Source organism: Ursus americanus, chromosome 17, assembly GCF_024610735.1.
Source record: "Ursus americanus isolate L20-20 chromosome 17, mUrsAme1.1.p, whole genome shotgun sequence".
NCBI classification, from domain to species: Eukaryota; Metazoa; Chordata; class Mammalia; order Carnivora; family Ursidae; genus Ursus; species Ursus americanus.
The window spans coordinates 51,187,084-51,213,425 of NC_142143.1; the positions used below are offsets into that span (position 1 = coordinate 51,187,084).

A 26,342-nucleotide genomic window follows, 5' to 3' on the forward strand; every position below is an offset into this window, starting at 1 on the left:
AGTCGTTAAGCGTCTGCCTTCGGCTCAGGGCGTGATCCCAGCGTTCTGGGATCGAGCCCCACATCAGGCTCCTCTGCTAGGAGCCTGCTTCTTCCTCTCCCGCTCCCCCTGCTTGTGTTCCCTCTCTCGCTGGCTGTCTCTGTCAAATAAATAAATAAAATCTTAAAAAAAAAAAAAAAAAAAAAAAAGAATGGCTACTACATGAATAAATGAAGTTTATTAATCCTGTTTTGGCTATTAGAGACTCTATATCCCCAGAATACCATTTCCTTTTTTATAAAAAAGGTACTAATAAGTAAAACTACTGACAAACTTTATAATACACCTTTTGTTAGACCATTTTTTATCAGAGGTGAAAATAAAGAAGAAACCATTAATCAGACAGTAAAAAGTGGAAGATAAATATAAAGAAGGCAAAGAGAAATAAGAAGCCATACGCTGATTTCCAAACAAGCTTAAATCAAGTTTACCTATTTTGTTAAAAGAGAGACTAATTAACAATCTCCTAAGGTGGTGAACCAGATTCTTTAAAAAGAGGCGCAAAATGAAGATCCTCCCCCCTTTTTTTTTTAAGATTTTATTTATTTATTTGAGAGACAGAGAAAGCACAAGCAGGGGGAGGGGCAAAGGGAGATGGAGAAGCAGGCATTCTGGGACCGTAACCTGATCCAAAGGCAGACACTTAACTGAGTCACCCAGGCGCCCCCAAATGAAGATTCTTCTAAAATGAAGATAAGCATCTAAACTCTTATTCTTATGTGATTAGAGAAACTGAAAGTATACCAGAGAAGGAAACATATTCTCGAAAGAAATAAACATAGCTGCCTCAATGAGACTGAATATTCTTTAAGTCAAGTCTTTACTCCAAATACATTTAGGTAATCCAAATTTTTCCAGTCACAAAATTTCTATAAAATATCCTCTCAGAATAGTGAATACAGTAAATCATGGCAGAATATAAAAAAAACAAAATATGAATTAGCCTTTACCAGCTTGGTTTGTTGTAGCAGGATTTCCGGTAGGAGGGACAAGAAACAAGGACTGTATAAAAGATCCCAGGGCATTCACAATATCACGAAAAACCTTGGTAGAATGCTGTTTCATATCATAGGACTGACAAAATGACCTGTAATATAATTTTAAATGTTTCTGAGAAAAACATTTCAATATATTAAAATATTAAATATTTTTTATAGCAAGTAATGTTGATGTACCAGTCTGAATATTTTACTTAAAACATCACGCCTGATGATTTTACTAAGTTAGTACAAAGTTTCAGACTGAGCCCAATGTTATTAAAAAGATCATCTTGGCCATATTAACCAATAAATTTGGATTGATGGCAATTACTACCCATATTTTTTTGCCCATCTCTCGACTGTTTTCCACACTCACACCACTACCCCTCCTTATACATACAATACACAATTTTCTTTGTTTAGAAATCACTAATATTTGGGCATAAATATTTAAGCTCTTCTTACTAGCAAGCATTAACCTATCTATTTAACAAAATATTGCTGAGGTTTTACCTTAAGAGCTGAGGCTGCACACACAGTCTGTGTATTGATTCTACGGCAACAGCTCGTAACCACTGTGGTTTATCTGCATCCAGAAATTTCACCAGAAGTGACAGAAATATCTCACATTCAGTTACCTAAAAAGATTTTTTAATAATATTTCTTTAAATCTAAGATGAGAATTTATAAATTACATTCTTGTTCTTAGTGTTATGGACAAAACAATAAAATCTTCCAATTTTAAATAAATTAAAATTCTTAACGGGGAGTACAGAAAAAGAAGAAGGGAAAAGCAGTTACATAGGAAAAGCTAAGAGTAAAAATAATCAGTGTCTCTCTACATCCCTGAAAACACACTAGTGATCTGCTAATATGGTTAATCTTTATCTTTATTCTTTTTTTTTTTTAATATTTTATTTATTTATTTGACAGAGAGAGACAGCGAGAGAGGGAACACAAGCAAGGGGAGTGGGAGAGGGAGAAGCAGGCTTCCCGCCAAGCAGGGAGCCCGATGCGGGGCTCAATCCCAGGACCCTGGGATCATGACCTGAGCTGAAGTCAGACGCTTAATGGCTGAGCCACCCAGGCGCCCCTACCCTTATTCTTTAGAAAGCACTATGCACCATCACACCATCCTCATTCCTGGCAGGTAGCATATATCATGTAAACTGCTGATAGGATATATGCTCTACTCTTCAATAATACCACAAGTTTTTCCATATGTTCTTTTGCTGCTTAAACAGAGAGCTTCAATAAGCCTAAGCACATTTAATATAAATTTTCTAGTAGGAAAACAAAAAGGAATCTGCAGCAGTTGACAGGTATAAGATACATAAAGTACTTAGAACAAGGCCTGGTACATAGTTTCACTTTATAAGTATTAGTTATCATTACCATTATTATTAATATAAACCATCTCCTCTGCAAGCTCTTTGTAAATAAAAATGTTTGAAGCACATTCTCAACATTATGCATTAAATGTCTGATAAATGCATAAACGACCAGAAAAAAAGTAACCAAGTTTTTCAAAGGTTAATGGATTGCTTCCATTGTACACTAACTGAGGACACAGCAGAACCTCTGGGAGCTAAGAACCTGACATTGTGATTACTAGGCCAAACGGAAGCCTCCTTTTACACCAACTGCAGCACATTATTGGACGAGTTAGCTGGGGGTACCCCGAAATAAGCAAGCATCACATGGGGCAAGAAATTTCAGGAACATAGCAGCCCTCAGGATGTTCGCCCAAAGTCTCAGCAGCTGGTATTCTCTAATGCCTTTCAGTACTGTTAACTGAATGCTTAAAATTAGAACACAATCATGAGGATAAAGCAGGAGGGATAATTAAAAACGTTACTCGTGGACTGCTACAACTGGGGAAGTCATACAACAGAGGTTTAGCACTGTCCTAATCATGAGACAGTTGAAAAGCACTAGATCAGAAATCAGATAGGCTCAGCTTCTTTACCCACCAACTGAGTGGATGCCAAGCTACACAACCTTCTTATAAATAAAGTATAAAAGTATCTACATCTTTCTGAGAAATCAAATGAGAAAACTGTAAGAATAAAAACATCTCCCAAACATGATAAAATGCCACGCAAATGCAGAGCACATTATTTTTTCTAAACAAATGGTCCTTTTAGTAAAGAACTGAAAAAGAATCATGCTGGTGACTCACTGCACAAGTTTTATCTACTACAGAGTTTTAACATTAGTGGGTCCTCCAAATGTGCACTACCTACTTTAGAATGAAAGTGAAATATAAATGTGGTAGAACTGAAGGCTCATCGGCTAGGTTTTGAGGCCAGAAAACAAAGGCTTTAAATCACTTTATATTATACCACAGCCAAAGGAAATATTGTTATAAAACTTGCCTTGAAGAGTATATCATTTTCTCTCCTCTGGGAGAGAGACTAGAGCACAAATCAAACAATAAATTTATACTGTAGCCACTAAAACCTTGTGATTTCGGTAAAGGAGATCCTCTCTCCTGAGGTCTGGAACTTTGTTCTCCCTTCCTCCCTCCCTGCCAAGTGTGAATGTCTGATCACAGAACTCCTGTTGAGGTCATTGCATTGTTCTCAAGGACATCAATGGAGGGCGCCTGCTGTGAATCTGTTAAGCCTTTTCCCCAAGAGGTCGAACTCAGAGGGAAACCGGTATTAAGATTGGTATCTATGGCCTAAGTCTAATTCCTTGTGGCATGAAAATACTTCATGAACTCCATTATAAGCATGCAGAGTGATGAATGTTTCTGAATTCCTACAGTCTTTTGGTAATGCACAGTAGTCCAGAGACAACTGATGCTTAAGATTAATCAAAGTCATCCCAGTAGAAATTCTAATCACAGTATCACATGGATTTCTGATGGACTATGTACATAAGATAACTGTTGGCTTAGGACACAATAAAGAAAGTCTGATAGAATATTTAATGCAGGAGTCTACTTCTCAAGGCCTGGTAACAGTTAACAACCTTATAGCTAATGGATTTGTTAGTGCTAAGATCCTTTGTTGGAGACATGTATGTGAAGTAGAAAATTAGGTAGGATAAGTCAATTTAGCCCCATTCCTTCCTTTTTAAAAGCAGTGAGTCAAAGGCAGAAGAGAAATATACTGGCCACTTATAACTAAGCTTCATAAATTCCTTAAACATATCTTCCTTAAAAAGATATCTGGGACCAAAGCCTAATGATTCAGAGGACAGAGAAGCACCTAGCTCAGATGATAGAAAAGAGAAAGAATATAGTATACTAGCTTTATTATAACTCTTTCTGAATGACTGGGGCATTCCAGTTTCCTCTAGTCACTCTAGATATATTAACAGAACTAACCTTTGAGTATCAGTTGTCTTCACCCCTGAGCTACTTGACAGAACAAGAGAAGCTGATGAATACTGGGGGAGAACAGATTCTCTAGTTCAATGATTCCCCAAAGTGGGGTCAAAGTGAGGTCACAATTATTTTTACAATAATGTAAAATATTACTTGCCATTTTCAGTGCATTGACATTTGTACTGACGGTACAAAAGCAATGGTGGGTAAAACAGCTTTATCAAGAATCAAGGCACTAACACCAGACTGCACTAGTGTCCTTGTATTCCTCACTATCACACACTTTAAAAAAAAAAAAAAAGTCTGTTTCGCTAAGGAACCACAAAGAAAAAAAAATAGCATAAATAAAAAATATAATTAAATTATTGATTTTCTTAAGTCTGACCTATAAGTGCATGTCTTTTTTAATTTTCTGTGTGACAAAATGAGAATACATATGAAGCACTTATGCTATGTATCAAAGTACAATGGTTGTCTGGAGGAAAAGCACAGTTCGGGACTGATCTAGTCACTTATATCCCCTACGGAACACCATTTTAATCGAAAGAGCAAATGGTAAACTATGACTATTTAGACTTGTGTATATTGCAGACACTTTGGCAAAAATGAACAAAGTAGGGCGCCCGGGTAGCGCAGTCGTTAAGCGTCTGCCTTTGGCTCAGGGCGTGATCCGGCCGTTCCGGGATCGAGTCCCACATCGGGCTCCTCCGCTGGGAGCTTGCTTCTTCCTCTCCCGCTCCCCCTGCTTGTGTTCCCTCTCTCGCTGGCTATCTCTCTGTCAAATAAATAAATAAAATCTTAAAAAAAAAAAAAAAGAACAAAGTAAGCTTGTCGCTTTAAGGAAAACAAATGACAGTATTTGTTGCCAATGATAAGATTCAAGCTGTCAAACAAAAATCAGTATTATTTATCTACCACTGTGACCTTGACAACTTCTTAATAACAGGAGATTTATCTGATAAATAGTTAGTGATTAACATACACCATTTTTGGTATTGTATGGAGTGTTAACATTTGGAATATCCGCACAACTAAAATACATATTACAAATTCGTGTATGGATAGAAGTTCCAATCAGAGCACAAGATGAATCAATGAATTTAAACGTAACACAGTATGTAAATGTCATTACTAAGCTTTCAGATCCTACACCTTTAAACCGTCACTAGTCCAGTCTGGTGTAGTATCAAAGAAGAATATCCACCATTGAGATAATATTAATACCCATGATGATAATAATTCTACCTTTTCCAACTACATAACTTTGAGAAGTCAGATTTTCTTCATATGCTTCAACCAAAACAACATTATCACAACAGAATGAAAACAGAAGATATGAAAATCCAGCTATCTTCTATTAAACTAGACATTAAAGAGATTTGCAAAAAATATATAAAATCTTTGGGGCGCCTCGTTGGTTCAGTCAGTAAGCATCTGACTCTTCGTTTTGGCTCAGGTCATGACATCAGGGTTGTGAGAATGAGCCCCATGTCAGGATCCACATCTGTGCTTGGTGCAGATCTGTTTGAGGTTCTCTCTCTCCCTCTGCTCCTCCTCCAGCTTGCATGCTCTCTCTCTCTCTCTCTCAAATAAGTAAATAAATCATGAGAGCTCTCTGCCCCTTTCTTTCCTCATTTGAGACTCCCATAATGTATTGTGAAGTAATAAGAAATATATACATTGGTCTCTGCTCCTGGTTTCTGCCAGAGCTCCTAAAATCCTCATAATTTCCTGAGTGATAGGAGCATCTGACACAGCGCTCCTAAGTCTCTTGGAATTTCCTATGTGAATAGTATCTTCCCATTCTAATAAGGCAATTCTTGTTGGATTGCAGGACAGGGGCTGGAGACCAGAAAAAACAACCATAATTAGAAGCTTGAGACTTTCAGCCCCACCCCTCATTCTTTGAAGGGAGAGTGGTAGAAACTGAGTTAATAATCAATCATGCCCACATGATGAAAACACCATAAAAATCCTTAAAATACAGAGTTGAGGGAGCTTCCAGGTTGGTGAACACATATACATGCCAAGAGAGTTGCACACCCCAACTTCATGGGGACAGAAGCTCCTGCTCTTAGGACTTTTCCATACCTTGCTCTATGAATCTCTTCATCTGCCTGTTCAGTGGTATCCTTTAAAATATCCTTTGTAATAAACAGGCAATAAGAAGTAAACCGTTTTCCTAGGTTCTTTAGTAAATTATCAAACCCAAAGAGGAGGTTGTGGGAACTTCCCATATACAGCCAAGTTAGAATTTCTGGTTAAGCGGGCAACCTACTACTTGCGAGAGTCCTTAACTGCAGGGTCTGTGCTAATTCTGGTTAGTGTCAGAACTGAATTGAAATGTAGAATATGTGGCTGTCAGAGAACTGGTCAATGTGGGAAAAAAATCCTTATGTCTGATGTCTGAGGTGTTATGAGTGCGAGAGTGTAACCCAGTGCATTTTTACTAGACATGTTTATCTTGGTCTGCTGGACGGTATGCCCTAAGTCCCTTAGAGGCTCTTCATTCTTTTTTTTTTTTTTTCTCCCCTGACCTGGTAATTGTAAATGACTTGGCTTCAAGTTTGTTTATTCCTTCTTCTAGTCTACTGACCTAGTCTACTGTTGACCCCCTCTAGTGAGTTTTTCAATTCAGTTACTGTATTCTTCTGCTTTACATTTTTGTTTTATCCTTCTTATAGTTTCTATCTCTTTGTTGATATTCTCATTTTGTTCATACACCACTTTCTTGATTTCATATAATTGTCTGTATTCTCTTTTAGCTCACTCAGCGTCTTTATGATTACTCTGAATTTTTGTCAGGTAACTCACTGACCTCCATTTCTTTATGGTTAGTTTCAGGAGATTATCTTTGTTCCTTGAATTGGGCCATGTTTCCCTGTTTCTTTGTATGCCTTGTTATTTTTTGTTGTTGTTCAAATTTGGGCATTTGAAAAAAGCCAACTCTTCTAGTCTTTATGGACTGGCTTTGTACAGGGAAAGATCTTCACCAATCAGCCTGGGATCCTCTCAAGCCTCTTCTGTCTATGTGTTTGTTTCCTCTGGGCTTATGTGTGTAACTTCCCAACTGAAAACATTTACTTGTTTCTATTCAGGAGCTCCCCCTGCTGATGTCCGCAGTACTACACTCTCTGGCAGCAGCAAGCAGCAGGGCTTGCCTTTGTTCTCAGCAGGCCCAAGTGTGCTGCTGCCTTTCCAGTCAGCGCCCCAAGAGACAGAAACCAGTTGGGCATACCCCAAAAAGTCAGAATGGTGGATGCACACTTCACCTTTTTCCCATCGGAAGGAGAAGCCGTAGGCTGGGAGTTTTCTCCTGATCACACTATGCTGTGCTGTGTAAGAAGTAGGATGAGGTATGCAGCTAAGTACAATGAGCTTTCCTACCCACTCTAATTAACCTCTCTGCTTTGCCTTACACTTGCCCAGGATGCTATAACCTCTCAACTGGTAAGTTCTCACAGAGATAATCTATGTACTGTTAACTTGGTGTCTCTGTGGGGGACAGAGGGGCTCAGCTTTATATTCCAACATTTTACTGATGTCACTCTGGTTTACATTTTTAAAAAGTTTCTTTGTGTATTGAAACAGACTATAAATAAATATAATTCAAAATACATAACAGCTGACAGGTAAAAGCTCTCCGTCTTTGGAGAAATTAAGCTACTTTTCATTTATTTTCAGCAAGTACCAGGAGACCTTTCAAAACTTTCAAAAGTTAATCAATGTAAAGACTCACAGAATTTCCCTCCATTTCAACTGTATATAATTAGACAAAATAGTATTGTTTTTCCAATTAAATATAATTATGGAAATTACATCAAATACCATATATGTTGGGAGGAACACTGTAATTTTTTTAAAAGTTAATCTTTACAGAGAAAGATGGAGCTATGTACTAAAGTAAATTCACAAACTTATGTACCTAAATGTTCAATTATGTTATTAATTTTGGTGGAACACGAAAAGTCCAAGCTAACAATTACAGAGTGTACCAAAAGACTCTTAAACCTTTGGCACTAAACTCTGATAACTTAACAATGTCCCTAATAAACAGCAATTTGTTTGAAGTGACTTGATTTCCCACAAGTGTTTTTACATTAAATACATCAATGTGTATTATAGGTATAGTTTGTGTGGCCAGAAATAATTATAACTACAGTGTTTATAAAGTTGATTTCTGAAAATATTGTACATAAATGGATTTGGAATATGAAAAGAAAATCTATGACATGTTTATCGTAAATATTTTTTTAAAAGCCCTTTATTTTAAAAAGTTCTCCACAGAATTTAGTATAAACTATTAGTTTGTAAAGTTGTTGGTTATCTCTAATATTTAGTATACTGACTACTCACAGTATTTCAAGTATTATAAGTTTACATAGTTTACTATTCCATAATTATCAATAACCAATTATTCCTGTTAATTAAAATTAGGATATAAGCTAAAAAACTGTACAAGGATGAATTTCACATAACATAAAATTAAAAAGAAATATAATACACCATTTTCTCTGAAAACTATTACATTGATATATTATGATCAGGAATATCACAACATATTCTACATTCATAAATTTATGAAAAATAAATACAATACTGGGCCAGAAGTCAAAATAGTTGATTTCTAATCCTACAGTTTACCAAATTTTTAACTTCTTTGCTTTAATCTGTTAAGATACATGAAATAGTATAAATGAAAGCAGCATAAAACAAAGACCCCATAATTCTAATTATCCTTCAAGTGAGATATAGATAATTTGCTAATAAGCTGAATTCCCAAGCCACAAATTCTGACTCTTCGTTTTGGCTCAGATCATGACATCAGGGTTCAAATAACAGGCCATGACTCCCCTTGACATACATTAAAAATACTGTATAAAACATAAGCAAAGTATAAGAAAAGATAGAATAAACCCATAGAGTAACTAGGAAAATACCTATAAATATTATAAAAGAAATTCTGAAGCAAAAAAGCTGAATGCATTAAAATAAATCGTCATTTAAAAAGAGCACTACATGCGATTCCACATGCAAACACACATGAAAATTAGCACTTACCAAAAGGCTGTAAAACTGTTTAATCAGAACAGATACTACTCTCAGCAAACGCATGCAGATAGGAAAATATGGTTTTTCAACTGGTGCCGGAGAAGATGAAGAGCTGGAACCTTGTCTGAACTTTATATTTGGAGAAAAGAGTTTTATCACAAGAGGACATACCCTTTCTTTGAGAAGGAAACTAAACTCTTGGTGCTATTTGCAAGGATAAAAAAAAAAAAAAAGAATTAGTTTGTACTTAATACTTTTAAAACACAGTCTTACTAGCAAATAAAACTTACTAATAATCAGTATGAATAATTTAGCTTTATTATCTGTTTAGCTTATTATTCTACAGTTTACACACAACTCTGAAATTAGTGTTGCTCTTTCAGAGTGTAAGATCAAAATGATCACCAATATTTCAAAAAGTCTTAAAAAGAATCTAATTTAAAAAGGAACATTTAATGACTTGGAATTAAGTGGTTTATTATTAGGAATTGTGATTTTGGTAGGACACCAGCAATTAAAAACATAAAGAACAGAAGAAGCCAGATTACAAAAATTCAAACAGCTAAAGCATTTAAAATAGGCAGCTGAGAGAACACCAGATAAATATGTCATATAATTCATTAATTTTACTTGGCCAAGATAAAAATTCCATTCATGCATAGAAGATTTAATAATTAACTTATTATTTTGTTCTACTTAGATTGCTTGAACAGAACACAATAAACTGATTTTTAAAAACACTCAATGACAAATAAGCATAATTACTTTATTTTTTAAAAGTTTTTGTCTCTTCAATCTCTACACCCACCATGGCACTTAAACTCATGACCCCAAGATCAAGAGTCACATGCTCCTCAACTAAGCCAGCCAGGCGCCCTGTGTAATTATTTTGAAGTCCAGGAAATCTTGCAAAGGATTGTTAAATTTTACTTACGGTCATGGCATATTATGCATATTATACCTTCCTTAACTGTTAATTCCCTGCCTGTCTTAGCCAAAAGTACCCCATTTTACTGATAGTATGAAGTCCAGTGTATATTTAATGTCTAACTTCAAATATACATTATTTTGCTCTTTTAATCATCCAAATATCACTGAGGCTGAGAATAAGACAAAAATCATAAAAATCAATCTAATCCTTTAATCTTACAGAAAAGGAAAAAAAGAAGGCCCAGAGAAATTTATTTGCTCTGAATTTATTTGCTCAAAATCAGGATTTTTTAAATGTCTCTTTATAAAAATCAGATTCATTAGAGGAAAAAAATGAGAAAATATCAGTAAGTGAAAAGATAAAAAATAAAAGCCTTGCCTAATCTCACTTCCTGGAGATAAGTTATTTTATCATCGCTAACTTCCGAATGTACATTCTTCCAGACTTTTATATGCACTTTAATTACATCCTTTCTAATTCTCTGCCCCCAAAATGGCATCTTAAGAGTTAAGTGATCTAAAATTCTATTCACTTATCTACAGTTAGTTCCTTTGACTACAAATGTACATTTTTTATGCTTCACTAATTTATATATTGGTTAACTGATAAATATTACAGACAATTCTTAAGTTTTATCTATCCACTTCTTCCCCCTCACCACTCAACTGACTACAATGGGCTTCCTTCATAACCACCAGGAACCATTCCAACTCTATTCAAACTATTCTCATTAGTCATTGTGATCTCCATGCCCCCAAATTATCAACCATATAATAAAAATTTCAGTTCCAATTTCTGGGCTAAAGGTTCTTCTACTATTGTGGCATATGATTCACACATTTTGTAGGTGAGAGCTGAAGGATAAAATAGATGGTTTAGGGAAGGAATATGGTAGGGAAAGGAGCTAGGTTAGTAGTAAAAAGATCTAAATTTTAGTTCAAGATCTGCTAATAACTAAGGAACCCTATGTAAATCACTGAATTTTAGACTTTAGCTTCTTGCAAGTTAAATTAGAAGTTTGGATTCTTTCTTAATTTTCCCCCTATTAACTGCCTATGTTGAAATATTTTGTATTGCAAGTTAAATTTATTAACCGTTGACTACTTCTTTTTTCCAAAAGCACATAGCTACATATAAACAAGTAAAAATAAGTAACAATTTTTCAGTTTTTAAGTATTATGAAAAACAGCTCACATACCAAATTTCCCTCATACACCCACATGTTGGGAAATGCCTCACTAGATGGTCTCCAGGGATTTCTTCTAATGTTAAAATTTCGAAGTGTTAGGGCACTACAATAATGTAAGATAATACTAAATTATCACATGTCTAAAGTCTAAAGCTGTAATTCTTTCAATCCTCCAACGTGGGAGAATACATGTTACTTTCTTGAAAAATATCTGTAAAAAAATTATGATTAATTTTGTTGCAAGATACTACAAATGGCTTACTTGTAAAAAGACCTGTGGAAAATCATTCAGGACTGACTCAAGTAATTCAAGGCCAAATGTTCGAGTCATTTCTGTCATGCCTACTAGCCAGTAAGGGGCATCAGCATTAACCAACTGACAAAGGTCCTGGGAAAATAAGTCAAAAAATAAATAAAAAATAAATAAAACATTCACATCCTGGAATGAAATGTACTTTTCAAAATTTCTAATTTTTAAAAGTTATCTCTTCTTATATAGTTGTTTTTACTCCTTAGAAGCTAAGCACTGGTAATTCAATTCTGACAAACTATATACTTGATTATATAAGTAAACTTTTAAAGACTCATATAACTATTGACAATATATAAGGTGCACAGATAAATGATTAATAGTCTTTTAATGTAAAAAGCACTTAAAATAACCCTTTAATAAAAAACTAACAAAATTTTCAGTGCAGATAAATCTTATTTTACTTAAAAGATATATCCATGACGAGTAACATAAAAATCAGGTATTTGTATATTAAATTATATAAAGTAGACCAAAGGCTTATTAGTTAAATTTTTATGTTAAAGGAATTATTTTATATTACTAGTCATTCCTAATATGCCCTTTTTTCTAGTTCTGGGCTTAATTCATTTTACCTCCTTAAAGTGAAATGTAATATTTTATCAAGTTCCTTAGCTATAGATGCTCTTTAATGTTTTAGAACATTTTTGAAATACAACTTTTGACCCTTAAAATTTGACAATTTAAAAAATTGATACTTGAAAAATTAACTCAAGACATAAAATTCCAAAATCAAAAATTCACACAAAACTATATTCTGCAGTAAAAATTATTTTTATCAACTGAAATACCTGGAAAAGCATATATGCGTCTTTAGCACAAGGTTTGAGCGTGCTGACAGATCTTCTGTTACTATTTCCTTGAACCAGTACTGGTTGTTCTATAATATCTGCAATCAAAGTAAGATGGGTTTTAGGGGTTATAATGACTTGTAATAAATCACATATACTATTTAAAATAAATACGTGTTTGTGAAATTATAAACTTTAAATGTAGGCTCAGAACTATACCTCCAAAATGAGAAAAAACATTAAGAATTTATTTTTATATAAAATGCCATAAAAACTACCCGTTACTATCTTACGTCATTTTAATAAGCTTAGCATCTTTATCCATATATTTGATTTTCCCAGTCTCCCATTCCCCAATCCCTTTATGTATTTGAAATTCACATAATCTTTAAATGTGCCTTTAAATATCAAATATATAAAAGTTTACCACATGGTTAATTCCTATATCATCTCAGCATAAACAAAAGAATTAACTACTTGATCTACCACAACTACTATGTCAGTTATAGGTACTGAGTGACTGTCAGCTAGAAAATTGCTTCCCAACTCAGCATTTCTTTGAATACTAATATCATTTTCTGTAAATTATGACAGCCTGTTTTGAATAAATGTTGACTTAATGATTACTTGGGGAAAAAATGAGGTTCTAAGTATCTCCACCTTACTAGAAAGTATTAAATGAGATACTGGTCTTTAGAGACACACAGCTAAAACTACCAATCCAGGAATCACACTGAAGTTATGAATATATAACCCATCCAAACTGAAAAACTGCCCTGTTTTATCCTCTAACTTTAATTCCTTAATATTTCAAACTCTAGAATTCAAGCTGCATTTACCCTGGGAAAAAAGCAGAAAAACCAATACTCCGAAGCAGAAAAAGTCTAATAAACCAACAGATTAAGAATGCCTGAAACTGATGGGTAAAACTGACCAATGGTTAACTTCAGAAAAAGTAAAGAAATTATTAGAATAGGCAGCATTACCATTACTTACTAGTATTGCCATTTTTTATCAGTAATACCAAAAGAACCTCAAATGAAATGACAGCATAACATTAAGAGTTGGGGGTGGGGGGATTACATAGGGATTTTCCCTATGTAAAAGGGAAAGATACTTTAATCTTTTGCTTCTTGAGTACATAAAGCAGATAGGTTGCTCATCATGGTAGCACCTTATGATCTTTTCAACTAATCATGGGGAATAATTTACTTTTCATACAATAACAAAGGAATAAAACATAATTTCTATAGTTAAAAGTTACCAACTTTAAAAACTACAACAGAGACAATATCTTCAGCTCTCTTACATGTTTCTAAGTTTTTAGAAAATTTTTTAAAATGACAAAGAAAAAGATGTTTAAAATTACAATAAAGGTATTTGATGAAAATATGAAAAGACTAATATTTACATTACATAAATATCCTTCATCAACACATGCTAATAGGCACAGACAAAAATTCATGTGAGGGAAACCTACTCTTGGAAATTTAAAGAAGTAATTCAAATGAAAAAAAAATATGTAGGAGGACACTCAAAAGAGTACTAAAATACTAAACACAATGTAAGTGTCCAACAGGAAACTAGTTCATTAAACTGTAGAATAGTCACAAAACATAGTACATCCATTAAAATTTAAATTACAGGGCGCCTGGGTGGCTCAGTCAGTTAAGTGTCTGCCTTCAGCTCAGGTCATGATCCCAGGATCCTGGGCTCCCTGCTCAGCAGGAGTCAGCTTTTCCCTCTCCCTTCCCCCGCTGGTGCTCGCTTGCTCGCTCTCTCCCTCTCTCAAATAAATAAAATCTTCATTAAAAATAAATAAAATTTAAATTACAAAAAAAAAAGAATAACATGAAAAATTCACATAATGTAATGTTTGGCTAAAACTACATATAATGCAATCAATATTTGATATAAAACATGAAATTACGCATAATTAGAAATACACATGGAAAATAAAGAGTTTATTCTTGGGGTGATAACACTGTTGGAGATATAGTTTTTTGAACTGCCACTGTTAATATCATAATATTGGTAAAATAAATATATTTTTTAAAGTATTCTAGTTTTTAGGCAGCCTAAGTTCACAGGGCAAAGACCGAAAATCAAGAGAGAAATCATGGATAGAAGAACCACACATTGTGAAAAGGAAACCACTTTTATCACTCTACCTCTGTGTCGTTCATCTTCAGCAACCATCCTCTCAAAAACAACAGTAACAACTTGTCGCACGGTAGCAGCAGCTGTATTATTTGTAATATTATCTTTTGTGAAGTGTAGTCGAAAACAAAGAACAATGGCCTAAAAGAACAATTTTCATTTAGTGAAAAAGGACTGAAGAACAGAATAACTATTTTATTTGATGTAATCCAAAACTAAGTAAATCATGTTTGGCTGTTCCAATCACAGATACTAGAAGTCCTACCCTCTTATACAATAAAACTACTAAAATCCTTGGACTGTGAAATAATTCAAAGTCTATAAATATACAGCCACATAAGATTAGATAAGATAATGTGAAATATGCCTTTCATAACTTGGCTCTTTTATATGTATATAAACATGTGTTGTGATGGGGCACCTGGGAGGCTCAGTTGGTTAAGCATCTGCCTTCAGCTCAGGTCAGACCCCAGGGTCCTGGGATCGAGTCCCACATCAGGCTCCCTGCTCAGCGGAGAGTCTGCTCCTCCCTCTCCACCCTGCTCCTGCTCTCTTTCTCTTTCACTGTCACTGTCTCTCTCTTTCTCTCTCAAATAAGCATTGTGCTTTATTTCCCCAGAATGACTTGTTTTGCAAATAACAAGTACTCAAAGTTTGTTATATCACTAAGTCATCTGGAGAAATAATATATAAATATGCTAAGCATATAAATGAATAAAATTATAATTTTTTAAAAGGAGTCCTTCTTTCTTTTTAAAAATCAACTTCAGGTTGATTAAGGTGTAATTTATATACAATAAACTGTATCTCTTCAAGGTATTTAACTTGATGAGTGCGCATAGTTACATTCACCCATGAAACCACTGCCACGATCGAGATACAAGGCAGTTTCATCACCCTAAAATTCTGTGTTCTTCTGCCCTCCATTTTTTCCTTCACCCTTGGCTCCAGGTAACCACCATCTTGCCTTTTTCACTACAGACATGCTGGCATTTTCCTCGAATAGTGTTTCATCATTCAGTATGCACTGTTTTTGTGTCTGATTTCTTTTACTTGTAATATCTGTAAAATTCACCCATGTCGTTCTTTGAATCAGTAGTTTGTACTTTTTGATTCCTGAATAGTATTTCACAGTATAGGTATACCAAATCTTTTGCTTATCCATTCATCTGCTGATGGATATTTGAGTTGCTTCCAGTTTTTAGCCATTGTGAATAAAGCTGCCGTGAACATCATATACAAATCTTTAAAAAGACATGTGTTTTCATTTACCTTGGATAAATAACTAGAAGTGAAAAAGGCTGAATCACACAGTAAGTATAGGTTAAACTTTTTAAGAAAATGCTAGTTCTCCAAAGTGATTTTACAATTTTATCCTCCTACCAGCAGTATGTATGAATTCAGCTCTTTCCCACACCATCAACAACACTTGATACGGTTGGTCTTTTTCAATTTTAGCTACTCTAATGGATGTGTGATGATACCTCTTTGTGGTTTTAATTTGCTTTTCCCTGATAACTAATGATGCTGAGCCACTTTCCATGTATTCATTAGCCATCTTATTTTGTGAAGGGTCTATAAAAAAATTTGTGCAGGCGTGCCAGGGTGGCTCGGTTGGTTAAGCGTCCGACTCTTGATTTCCACTCAGGTCATGATTTCAGGGTTGTGAGATCGAGCCCTGCATCCAGCTCCATAATCAATGAGGAGTCTGCTTGAGATTCTTTCCCTTTGCCCCTCTCCCCACTCACTCACTCTCTCTTTCTCAAATAAATAAATAAATCTTTAAAAAAAAATTGTCCGTTTTTGTCTTGGGTGATTATCTTATGAATGAGTTGTAAACGTTTTTTAAACATTCTAGATAAAAGTTCTTTGTGAGATATTTATGAATATTTTCCCCATACTGTGGCTTCTTCTATGGTTCAGAGATTTTTTTTATCTACCTAAGAAATCTCTACCCCAAGGTCACAAAAATTTTCCCCTACATGCTTTTCTAAAAGTTTTAGTTTTAAAAGAAGCGATGCTTGGAGAAAAACATAATGGCAGTCTAAATTCTATGCCTTATCATATTAATTACATTAAAATTTTAGAGGAAACAGGCTTTTGATACCAACATTACTGTTTAAATTTCAACATAAAGGAAAGGCATATGTTATGTAGAAGCTTTCATACTACTCAATTTTGTATTATTTCTCTATACTTCACTTTTTATCCCAAAATATTACATTCCAAATTAACCAACATACTAAAGCAAGCCCTACATTTAATTTTAAGCTATAATCAGTTCTTACTGCTTTGTTAGGTTAAATGACAGCATTTTATAAACTCTTATAAATATTGTATCAGAACAATAATTTGATAGCTAGAAACCAAAAGGGAGGACATACAAAAGAATACACAAGAATACATAAAATATTTTATAAAGCAGGTAGCTTAAAAGAATAAGCTATTTGCAATTGAGTAAAATCTCATTATGACCTAAAAACATCAATCAATAACTAAAAAAGATATACTCTCTAGAAAGCGTATATCCAGCTTAATGTGACAGTCTACTTTTCTACTTTATTGGCCACCCATCACTAAAGGTATGCAAATTATAACAGAACTATTATTGAGAGTCCAACAAATTTCTTAAATAAACCATTAACTAAAGATTGTTCTTTATATTATTCTCTGTACTTTGTTCTTTAGAAATATTTCATAATTAAAAAAAAACTTTTTAAAGAGTGAAATAAATAACAGACAGCTGTTAACATGTTCCAAAGAGTGTAGGAATGCGGAAGAAATGAGAAACCCCTACCATACGTGCAGCTTTATCTAGTATAAATGCCAAAAGGTCACTTTTCCAACTACTTAAGAAAGAGATTTAAACTCTCTGGCTTACATATCACATACGTGTAAAATTACTTTTAAAAGGTGGAAAGGAAGAGCTTTCACAGGAATACCCAATGCAATGAGGAGAATACGGATACCTGCAAACATATTTTACTCTCTCTATTCCTATTTTTCTGCTAGTTTTCTCTTTTCATTTCCTATTCATGACTAAACCTGTTAGCTATTCCCAACAGGCTCTGCTCAATTACCTTAACCTGATTTCAACTCTAATCTGGGGAAAATAAGGCACCAGTGGTTTTTAACGTGCAATGTCCATTATCATGATAGCTACAGGGAAGTTGCTTTTGGTACAAATAGTACCAGGCTTTCCTCTTTGAGCAAGCTTACTCAAATACTGTCTCAAAGCACTTATGAACTTTGACAACAGGTTTCCTACCTTAGAGAGTGACTCATCATGAACTACTGTATTGGTTGTTAAAAGAACAAGAACTGTTTGAAGTAGCTTAAGTTCTTCAAGACTGTTTTCCATCAGCTGCCAAAGCATATTAATTATATTTCCAGCTGCAGTCTGTAAAATAATTATCTGAATTATTGTCAGCAAATAAAATATAAGATGATTAGGTCCCTAGATAAAAAAAGATGTACAAATGTTACCTCACCTGGAGAGAATCTCTTGATCATAATAACAAGACCCATGTTTCTAGATCTATAGATCGAAACACAACTCTTAACTAATTTGAGATTCACAGCTAATGAATTTTCTTCTCAAAAAAATAAATTTCTTTAAAATACACCATCTGAATATATGCAAACAGCTGCATGCAGTTCTGAGATACCTAGTAAAAAATCAAAGATCATTTCTACAATATGGGTATATGTCATTTGGACCTTTATAGACCTATGCAAATTAACTGAGACTGCTACTGTTTCATATATTATTCCATTTATAATGTGTATACAAAAAACAAAATGCAACTCAAATTAACAACACATTTATAAAGTCAATTAAATTTGACATTGTTTAGAATGTTATATGAAGGCAAAAGAATATATCACTTCTATTAAAGTAACTTATGGAGTACAAAGTTAAGGATTACATTTGAAAACAGGATGCACATTCATAGTGATGAAATGTTCTTCCTTGTTTTAACATAATAAGGTTAGATACAAACAATTCATTTAAATTAACAAACAAATTATCACTTCAAATAATCTAGGAAAATCGTTTTTCCTTTTTAAAAAAAATTATATTCTCTTCAATGACACTAATCTGTATTACTGAATAGTGACTTCCTAATCATGACACGACAAAATGCACTTCATCTTTATTCATTATTCATGAGGCTTTAATGGTGAGAAAATTCGGTGATCTTTTCAAATTAAGCCATGTTCTTCAAGCACATAAATTGTTTTACATTAAATTATCAGTTATGCTTCATTCTCCCCTAATAAAAACTCCTGATTTGATTCTTAGGTTGCACAATTGAGATAAAATCTTCACATTACCTCAGACACGACTTCATGTGACATGAGTCTCTGAATGGCGGCCAAACATAGCTGAGTAATCTTTGGCTCCTTGGTTCCACAACCCATTAGAAACGGCTGAACAACCTCTGAGCTGTTCTCTTTCAAAGCTTTATTTAGAACACATATAAGATAAATTATTAAATCTAATTCACAAGCAGAAATACATTTATATATTTATAACTAGTATTAACAATCTTAATAAAAACCACTTTATGTAAATACTAAAATAGAAATCAAGCAGTAAGAGTTAATACTTTAGACAGGTATTCCAGACTCCGTATCTAAACCACCCCCTTAGCTACAGCTCTCCCAGGCTTTTCTGCCAGCACTGTCTTTTGGTTTTCCTCCATCTCCTGCTATAAACTCTTTAAGGACAACTTCTCAGGAGCGCCTGGGTGGCTCAGTCGTTAAGCGTCTGCCTTCGGCTCAGGGTGTGATCCCAGAGTTCTGGGATCGAGCCCCGCATCAGGCTTCTCTGCTGGGAGCCTGCTTCTTCCTCTCCCACTCCCCCTGCTTGTGTTCCCTCTCTCGCTGGCTGTCTCGCTCTCCGTCAAATAAATAAATAAAATCTTTAAAAAAAAAAAAAAAAAAGGACAACTTCTCAGAAGTTCTACCCTGCTTCAGAGAAGCACTCTATTTCTTCAACAGTGCAGAAGGGGAAATACGAAAAAGAATTAATATTCTAGAGCAGGAAACAGTAATTAAAAATAGTATATACATCATCCCCGTCACCCTTCTTAATGTTCAGAAGATACTTAGAATTTCATTACATGCTGTGAATTTATACAGCCCTAACTTCTTCAAGAAATAAACTCATTAAAAATAATAACATTATTCCTCTTATTACTAAAGCATTACTTTAAGTTAATTGGATGCACATGCTGTAATTCCAAATCTTATTTTAACTCCTCCCACCAAGCCAATTCTTTCATAAGTTTTAAAGTAGGAACAAAAATGTAAAGAGTTAGAAAATGCACAAACTGAATAATACCTATTTAAACTTACGAAATGAAATTAAATCAGTATACACTTATTTAATGGCTATAGAAAGATGAATAAGACAGGTGTGTCGTCCTCAGAGAATTTAAATAGGTAACATGGAATTCCAAGGAAAGAGAACTTATGTGTTCCTGCATATGGTTTTCAAAGGTACTACATCCATCGATTATTTTTTTGAGGTTAAGACTTGTAATTAAGACATACATATATAAGTTTTAACATGTTTTTCAAAAGAAATTGTTAGAAAGTCATCCACAGTCACCACTAAAAATGTAAAACCAGTGTTAATATTAATTTCATCATCTAAATCCCCGCCTTTCTTCTCTCAAAGCTCCCTTTATAGTTATGCTAAATAAAGCCCATAATATCCTATGGCATACTCTGCGAAGTCCCTCAGTATGCCAGCATAAATTACTGATTTAACACAGCTAAGAGATGGCAAATATGACTGGCAAAGACCAGTGTTTCCAAAAGGGCTCCTTGCCTTACTTCCTTGCTTTCTTAAGCATAAAAGTTTCGATTCAAACCCAGAGTCACAAATTTTCCATAACAATGTTTCGAAACATTTACATAAATGGTTAAAAAGGACACTAAAGCTAAAAAAAATAATATTCTGAGGCAGTAAATATGCTACCATATTCAATCCTGTCAGAATCTCTGAAGTATGAGGCTACCCCTAACTCTGCTGAACATGCCTAGTCATTAAATGCTGTTCAGGTAAACAAAAAGTTTCTAATAGTAACAAGATGCATTTATCATTTTTATAATGTTAACGTTTCTCATTTGAGTATCACAATAATCAGAGAGTTTACAGAGCCTGATTTGGCTCAAGTGCACGGTAAGTAAGTGGTAAAGCCAGATTTTTAAAATAGGTCTTCTAACTCCTGGTTTGCTATTCTTCCCACAACTTTATGCTGCCACTCTTTAAGGTAAACAGCACTTAATGCACACTGAAGTTAAAACCGTTAAAACTATCTAAGAGGAACCAATGACCTGTAATGCTGTTTGCCTAAAGTCTTCAGATAAATGAAGGAAAGAAACTGTCTTTATAGAAGGAAAAAAAATGTACTTTCTTGAGTCTCTAATGAAAATGACTTCAAGACACACTCGATTATCACAAAGAAAAATCAGTGCCAATTAATTCTGTCAATTAAACTATGATATAATACTTTCTAATCACTTAGAATTATTCTTCACAATTTCATCCATCAAGGCCATTGTTATCTCTTGTCTCTTTGATAACAGCTATTGTGACAGCTATAAGGTGATATCTCATTGTGAAGTTTTGATTAATGATGTCGAGCATTTTTTCATATACCTGTTGGCCATCTGTATGTCTTCTTTGGAAAAATGTCTATATAGATTTTCTGCCCATTTTATAACCAGATTGTTTGGATGCCTCATTTCTTAAAAGAGTACTCCATTATAGTCTCTGAGATCACCTTCTAAGCCAATGTCACCCATTGCACACATATTGATGCTGGTGCTTTTCTGACCTTACTATAAATTGTCAACAGAAAATTTCTGTACAATTAGGGTGACATTTTAAATAGGAGTCAAACTTATGGGATATTGACAATGCACATAACTCAAATGATGTAATAATAATAATATGAATAACTATAAACAAGTTCACATATGCACCAAAAAAGACACCTCCATACTACCTGGCCCAACAATGATTCTAAGATGCCATCAATTTTAAGATGCCTATCAATTTAAAGAATACTAAAACGTGAAAAATCTGTGCAGCTAAGAATGAATAAAATAAGGTGAATTTCAATGAAATGTTGTATACAGGTCAGTCAGTTACCCAGGTGTCTCAAGTCAGGATAAATTAAAATAGTATTAAAAATAATTTTTAAGGGCATCAACATGGCTCAGTCGGTTAAGTGTCCAACTCTAGATCTCTGGAGAGTAAGTTCAGTCCCTGCATTGTAGCCCACTTAATAAAAAATTAATAAATAATAATTTTTATAAATTTTATTTTAATGTAACACAAAGGAATCAAACATCTCTCTCTTGCCTCCTTCCCATTTTCTTTTTCTCCCAGTTTATATAAGAATAAAATAATCAAAAAGGACTATGTTATCCAGAATAATCAATAACAAAAAAGATACAACTATAGATCTGTTGTCTTTTGAAGCATAGTGTGAAAACGAAAACATCTACCATATCCAGATCACAATGCAGTAAGACGGATCATCACAAAAAAAAAAGTTAGGTTTTTTCTTCTTTTAAAAGTGACAGTAGTTTTAAACAGAAATTAATCTTGCTCTTCTGAGAGACAGGTGCTCTCTCTTTATATACAATAACTTTAATGACATGCTATTTAAATGTAGCTTTATATAAAAACCTTTCTATGGGCTTAGACTTTAGAAATCATATTGAGGAAAAAGCTGTAGAGCAATAAAGACACCTTGCTCTAATTGTTTTTAAAAATCATTCCAGGAAAAAAAGAGAAAAAGGTCAACTCTTTTTAATCAAAACTCTCTTTTTCAATTTCCTTTAAAATATAAAGACAGGCTTTTAGGGGTCAGAAAAAAAAAGTTTATGTTTTACCTAAGTTCTTTAATAAACATAACTTCTTTAATAGAATAACACTATGTTTGATAAGTATATTTTATTTCCAAATTTTATAACTGTGAGAGCAAATGATACACTTTCACACACCTGGAAGAGGTCCAGCAGGTCCCCATATCCTAGGGGTTTCCTTGCTCTGAGCAGTTTCACTGCATAATTGTAGTTTTTATCCTGGAAAGAAAGAATTAAACTAGGATACCCCACTATGAATCACATTAATGGGGGTTAATAAAAGTTTCATTATGGTAAATTTTAATGGTCATTAAATAACAAATTGTAATTCTTGTGAAAGAAATAAAATGTGATGTAGACATGACTGCTATCCTCAAAACCCTTTAAAATTTAATTATGAAAAAGACTGACATTTCTAACAACATTAAAAAATATTTTAATGGTTCAAAAGATCTGAAAATACTTTAAGTGACTCAAGAATAGGAGGACAAATAAAATATGGACAGTTTCATATTAAAAGCACATTATATGAAAAGGAAGGATTATTCAACAAATGATGCTAGTACAATCGGTTAGTAATTTTGCAAAAGAAAAAAATCTAGGTCTTCCTGTCACTCCACATATTATTAATTAAGAAAAAATTAAACAAAAAAAAAAAAACCTAAAAGGAAATAAGAACGACTATCTACTATGTGGAAGGAGAAGGGCTTCCTAACTGCAACACAACAAATGACAAAAGTTAGATTATGTAAAAATTTAAAACATCTAGATAAAAAATTAAAAGGTAAATGACTTGTAGGAAATATAAACATGATGGGAAGTCAAAACTTTTCCTATAGAAACAGCTCAAATAATTTGATAAGAAAACACAAAACTCAAAGAAATAAATGTAAAATGAAAAAAGGAAATAATACATTTGGAGGAAAATGTTCAACATTAAAGACAAATGTCAATTAAGAAGTCATTTGTCTGTTCAATTCCCAAAAAGATTTTTTAAAATAATAATCAGGCAAGGATGTTATAAAAATACACTCACACACTGCTGGTAAAGGCATAAACTTTTATCTTTTCAGAAAGCACTATGGTGACAAATTCCAAGACCATGTTCATACATTTGATTTAATAATTTAATTTCTAGAAATTTATCTTAAAAAAGTAATTCCAAATACTGAAACATGTCTAACATAAAGCTACAAATAAGTTAAATAAGCTACTATCACTTGCTATAATATTATGAAGCAATTTTAAAAAATTAGAAAAGACAGCATCAATGGAAAGTACTTGATAAGAATACAAATTAAAAGTTTAAAAAGTTTTTAAAAATCCAAGGAAAAAAAAGAATAAATAAGAACACATTATGTTGTAGAGAAACTATGTAATCTCTGGCCCACTAGGTTAACTTGTAAGCATGGAATTAGTTACAGCCCCCTAGATCATTTAGCCTGGATTATAGAACTAGGCTACCAACAGACCTCTCCACTCTACTGACGGTATACTGAAATATACCTTCCACACTGCTGTCAGAATAGTTTACATAAAAACATTAAAATGAATGTGCCACTGCCCTGATTCAAATTCTTCCATCAAGCAGCTGAGGAAGTCACACAATGGCAATACTTGAATAGTGTATCCGAATAGACCAAACTGTTTTATACTTCATATATTCAAGTAATCTGCTTTACTTTCCCCTTCTATACCTTATTTGCCTGGCTAACTCCTTTTTAAGCTTTGAGACTCAGCTTCAGATTCCCAGGCTGGGTTGGGTGCCTTCTCCATGCTCCTATTAATAATAAGCCTGTCTACATTTCCATCTTGGCATTTACCACAGTATTAAAATTCTCATTTAGGGTCTGTCTCCTTCATTACTCTGTTATCTGGCCAATATGAGCTAGGCATGACAAAATTCATCTACCTGAATCATCATAACATGTAAAATTACAGTAAAGACTGGGAAGTAGAAAAACACAGGAGAGGCAGCACTAAGAGACTTATTTGCATTTTGGAGTGACTCACTATTAGCCTACATTTAATGAGGGCTTACTATTTCCTATGTAATGTGCTAACTACTAGCAATATAAGGAAGAGTAAGATATTGGTCCTGACCTCAGGTGAGTATGTCCTCTAGAAGAGAAAATTTCTGGCAAAGCACTTCAAAAGGCAAATGGAAAAGCAGGTAAACTAAACAAAATGAACAGCAGGCACATATGCATTTTCAAGCATACTTCTTGTATTTCCATGTAGATTATGGGTGAGTTACACTACTCATCTTTGCATCTCTCCTAGTGATTCTTACATAATTATTTCCTTAAGAATGTATTTATGATATATTCTACAGATGTTTGTAAAATATCACAAGCATATGTATTGATAAGATAGAAAATACTAAATAAAATCAGCACATAAATTACCTTTTAACATCAGAAAATAATTCCAAACTATATTTACTCATTGCTACTTGAAGACCTTTTAGTAATAAGACCATAGATATGAAAAAGGTGAGGGACTGTGAGAAAAGAACACAAAGCATACATAATGATCATCTATGTGAAAATTCTATATGTATACTGACAGTAGCTGAAAGCAGCCAAAGGTAGATGTAACCATTGCGGTTTTGCGTATGGGTTAAATACACAATTTTAAGATATTACAACTTCACTGGTTTCCTTGTTTCAAATATTCAAAAAGCAGATCTTCTGTTTATGTAATTTTTGTATAACACAAGCCTTCTCAGTCAACTTCAAGTATACTATAAGCTGGCTTAATAAAAACATTTTGTAATATATGGTAGTCAAGTGTAAGATGAAGGCATTTGGCCTTGTAAATGAAAAACCTGATGTTGCTATGTCTCATTTGCAGAGTTTTGTCTTTAATGAAAAAGGAAATTTTGAGATAATGATCGGTATATCTGAATCGATGCTGACATTACCTGGCATAGCAATTCCCACTTATGTCAGCATTCATGACAGCAGTGAAAACAAAGAAAAATAAGCATTAAAGGAGGATGCTTAAAAGAAGGGGAGATGTAAAGCAAAGATTTATTCTGCAATGTAAATAACCTTCCCTTGGAAAATAAATCTAAGAAAACTAAAGTTGGCTAGAAACCTATGCTGAATATCCCTGGTCAGACTAGTTAATGCTAATTAAGGGTTCTGATTTTTATAGCAACCCTTTACATTTTCTGAATATGTAGAGATATCTGAGAATTCAATATCCCATTTCATTTGCAACTCCTCCATTGTTTGGTATCTTTAACATCCATTATAGCACAAAACCAGTAACCTACAGTTTCTAGAACTATAGAAAAGTAAACACTTCTCAAGAAATTAAAATTTTTAAAAAGTTAACTATAAATTTTTCTTAGTATCTACTGTACTCTAAGTAGTTTAGAAACTATATATTTTTCCTTGTTCTTGAGAGCCTTTGACTTTCAAGGTGACAATGGTCTTAAAAAGCTATAGATTTTAAAGTATCAACTGCTATCAGTACTTGGTAAAAAATGCTAGGAAACAGTTTAAGTGCTAATATGGCTCCTCAAGTACATGGCTCTGGACACTATCCATGACTTGGATCTTAAAGCATGAACTAGTAAGTGTATGTGCATAAAGATTAGCTCTAGTATGATTTGAATAAAGCTAACTGAATTAAAATGAACAGCCCACC

The 26,342-nt window shown here is 33.7% G+C and overlaps 1 protein-coding gene across 3 annotated transcripts in view; it reads right to left on the reverse strand.

The window, feature by feature from the left end:
* MON2 (MON2 regulator of endosome-to-Golgi trafficking) overlaps positions 1–26,342 on the reverse strand; it is a 123,531-nt gene that overhangs the window by 80,882 nt on the left and 16,307 nt on the right. For 2 of the 3 annotated variants that reach the window (XM_045789685.2, XM_045789686.2), the window contains exons 3-10: positions 19,128–19,255; positions 18,058–18,189; positions 14,801–14,930; positions 12,630–12,727; positions 11,791–11,916; positions 9,418–9,612; positions 1,533–1,657; positions 990–1,126 (exon numbers count right to left, since the gene is read on the reverse strand). In XM_045789685.2, coding sequence (XP_045645641.2) covers positions 990–1,126; positions 1,533–1,657; positions 9,418–9,612; positions 11,791–11,916; positions 12,630–12,727; positions 14,801–14,930; positions 18,058–18,189; positions 19,128–19,255 — 1,071 coding nt within the window. Of the gene's footprint in view, positions 1–989; positions 1,127–1,532; positions 1,658–9,417; positions 9,613–11,790; positions 11,917–12,629; positions 12,728–14,800; positions 14,931–18,057; positions 18,190–19,127; positions 19,256–22,820; positions 22,902–26,342 lie in introns of all 3 variants that reach the window. The other variant, XM_045789687.2, reaches the window with a different exon arrangement.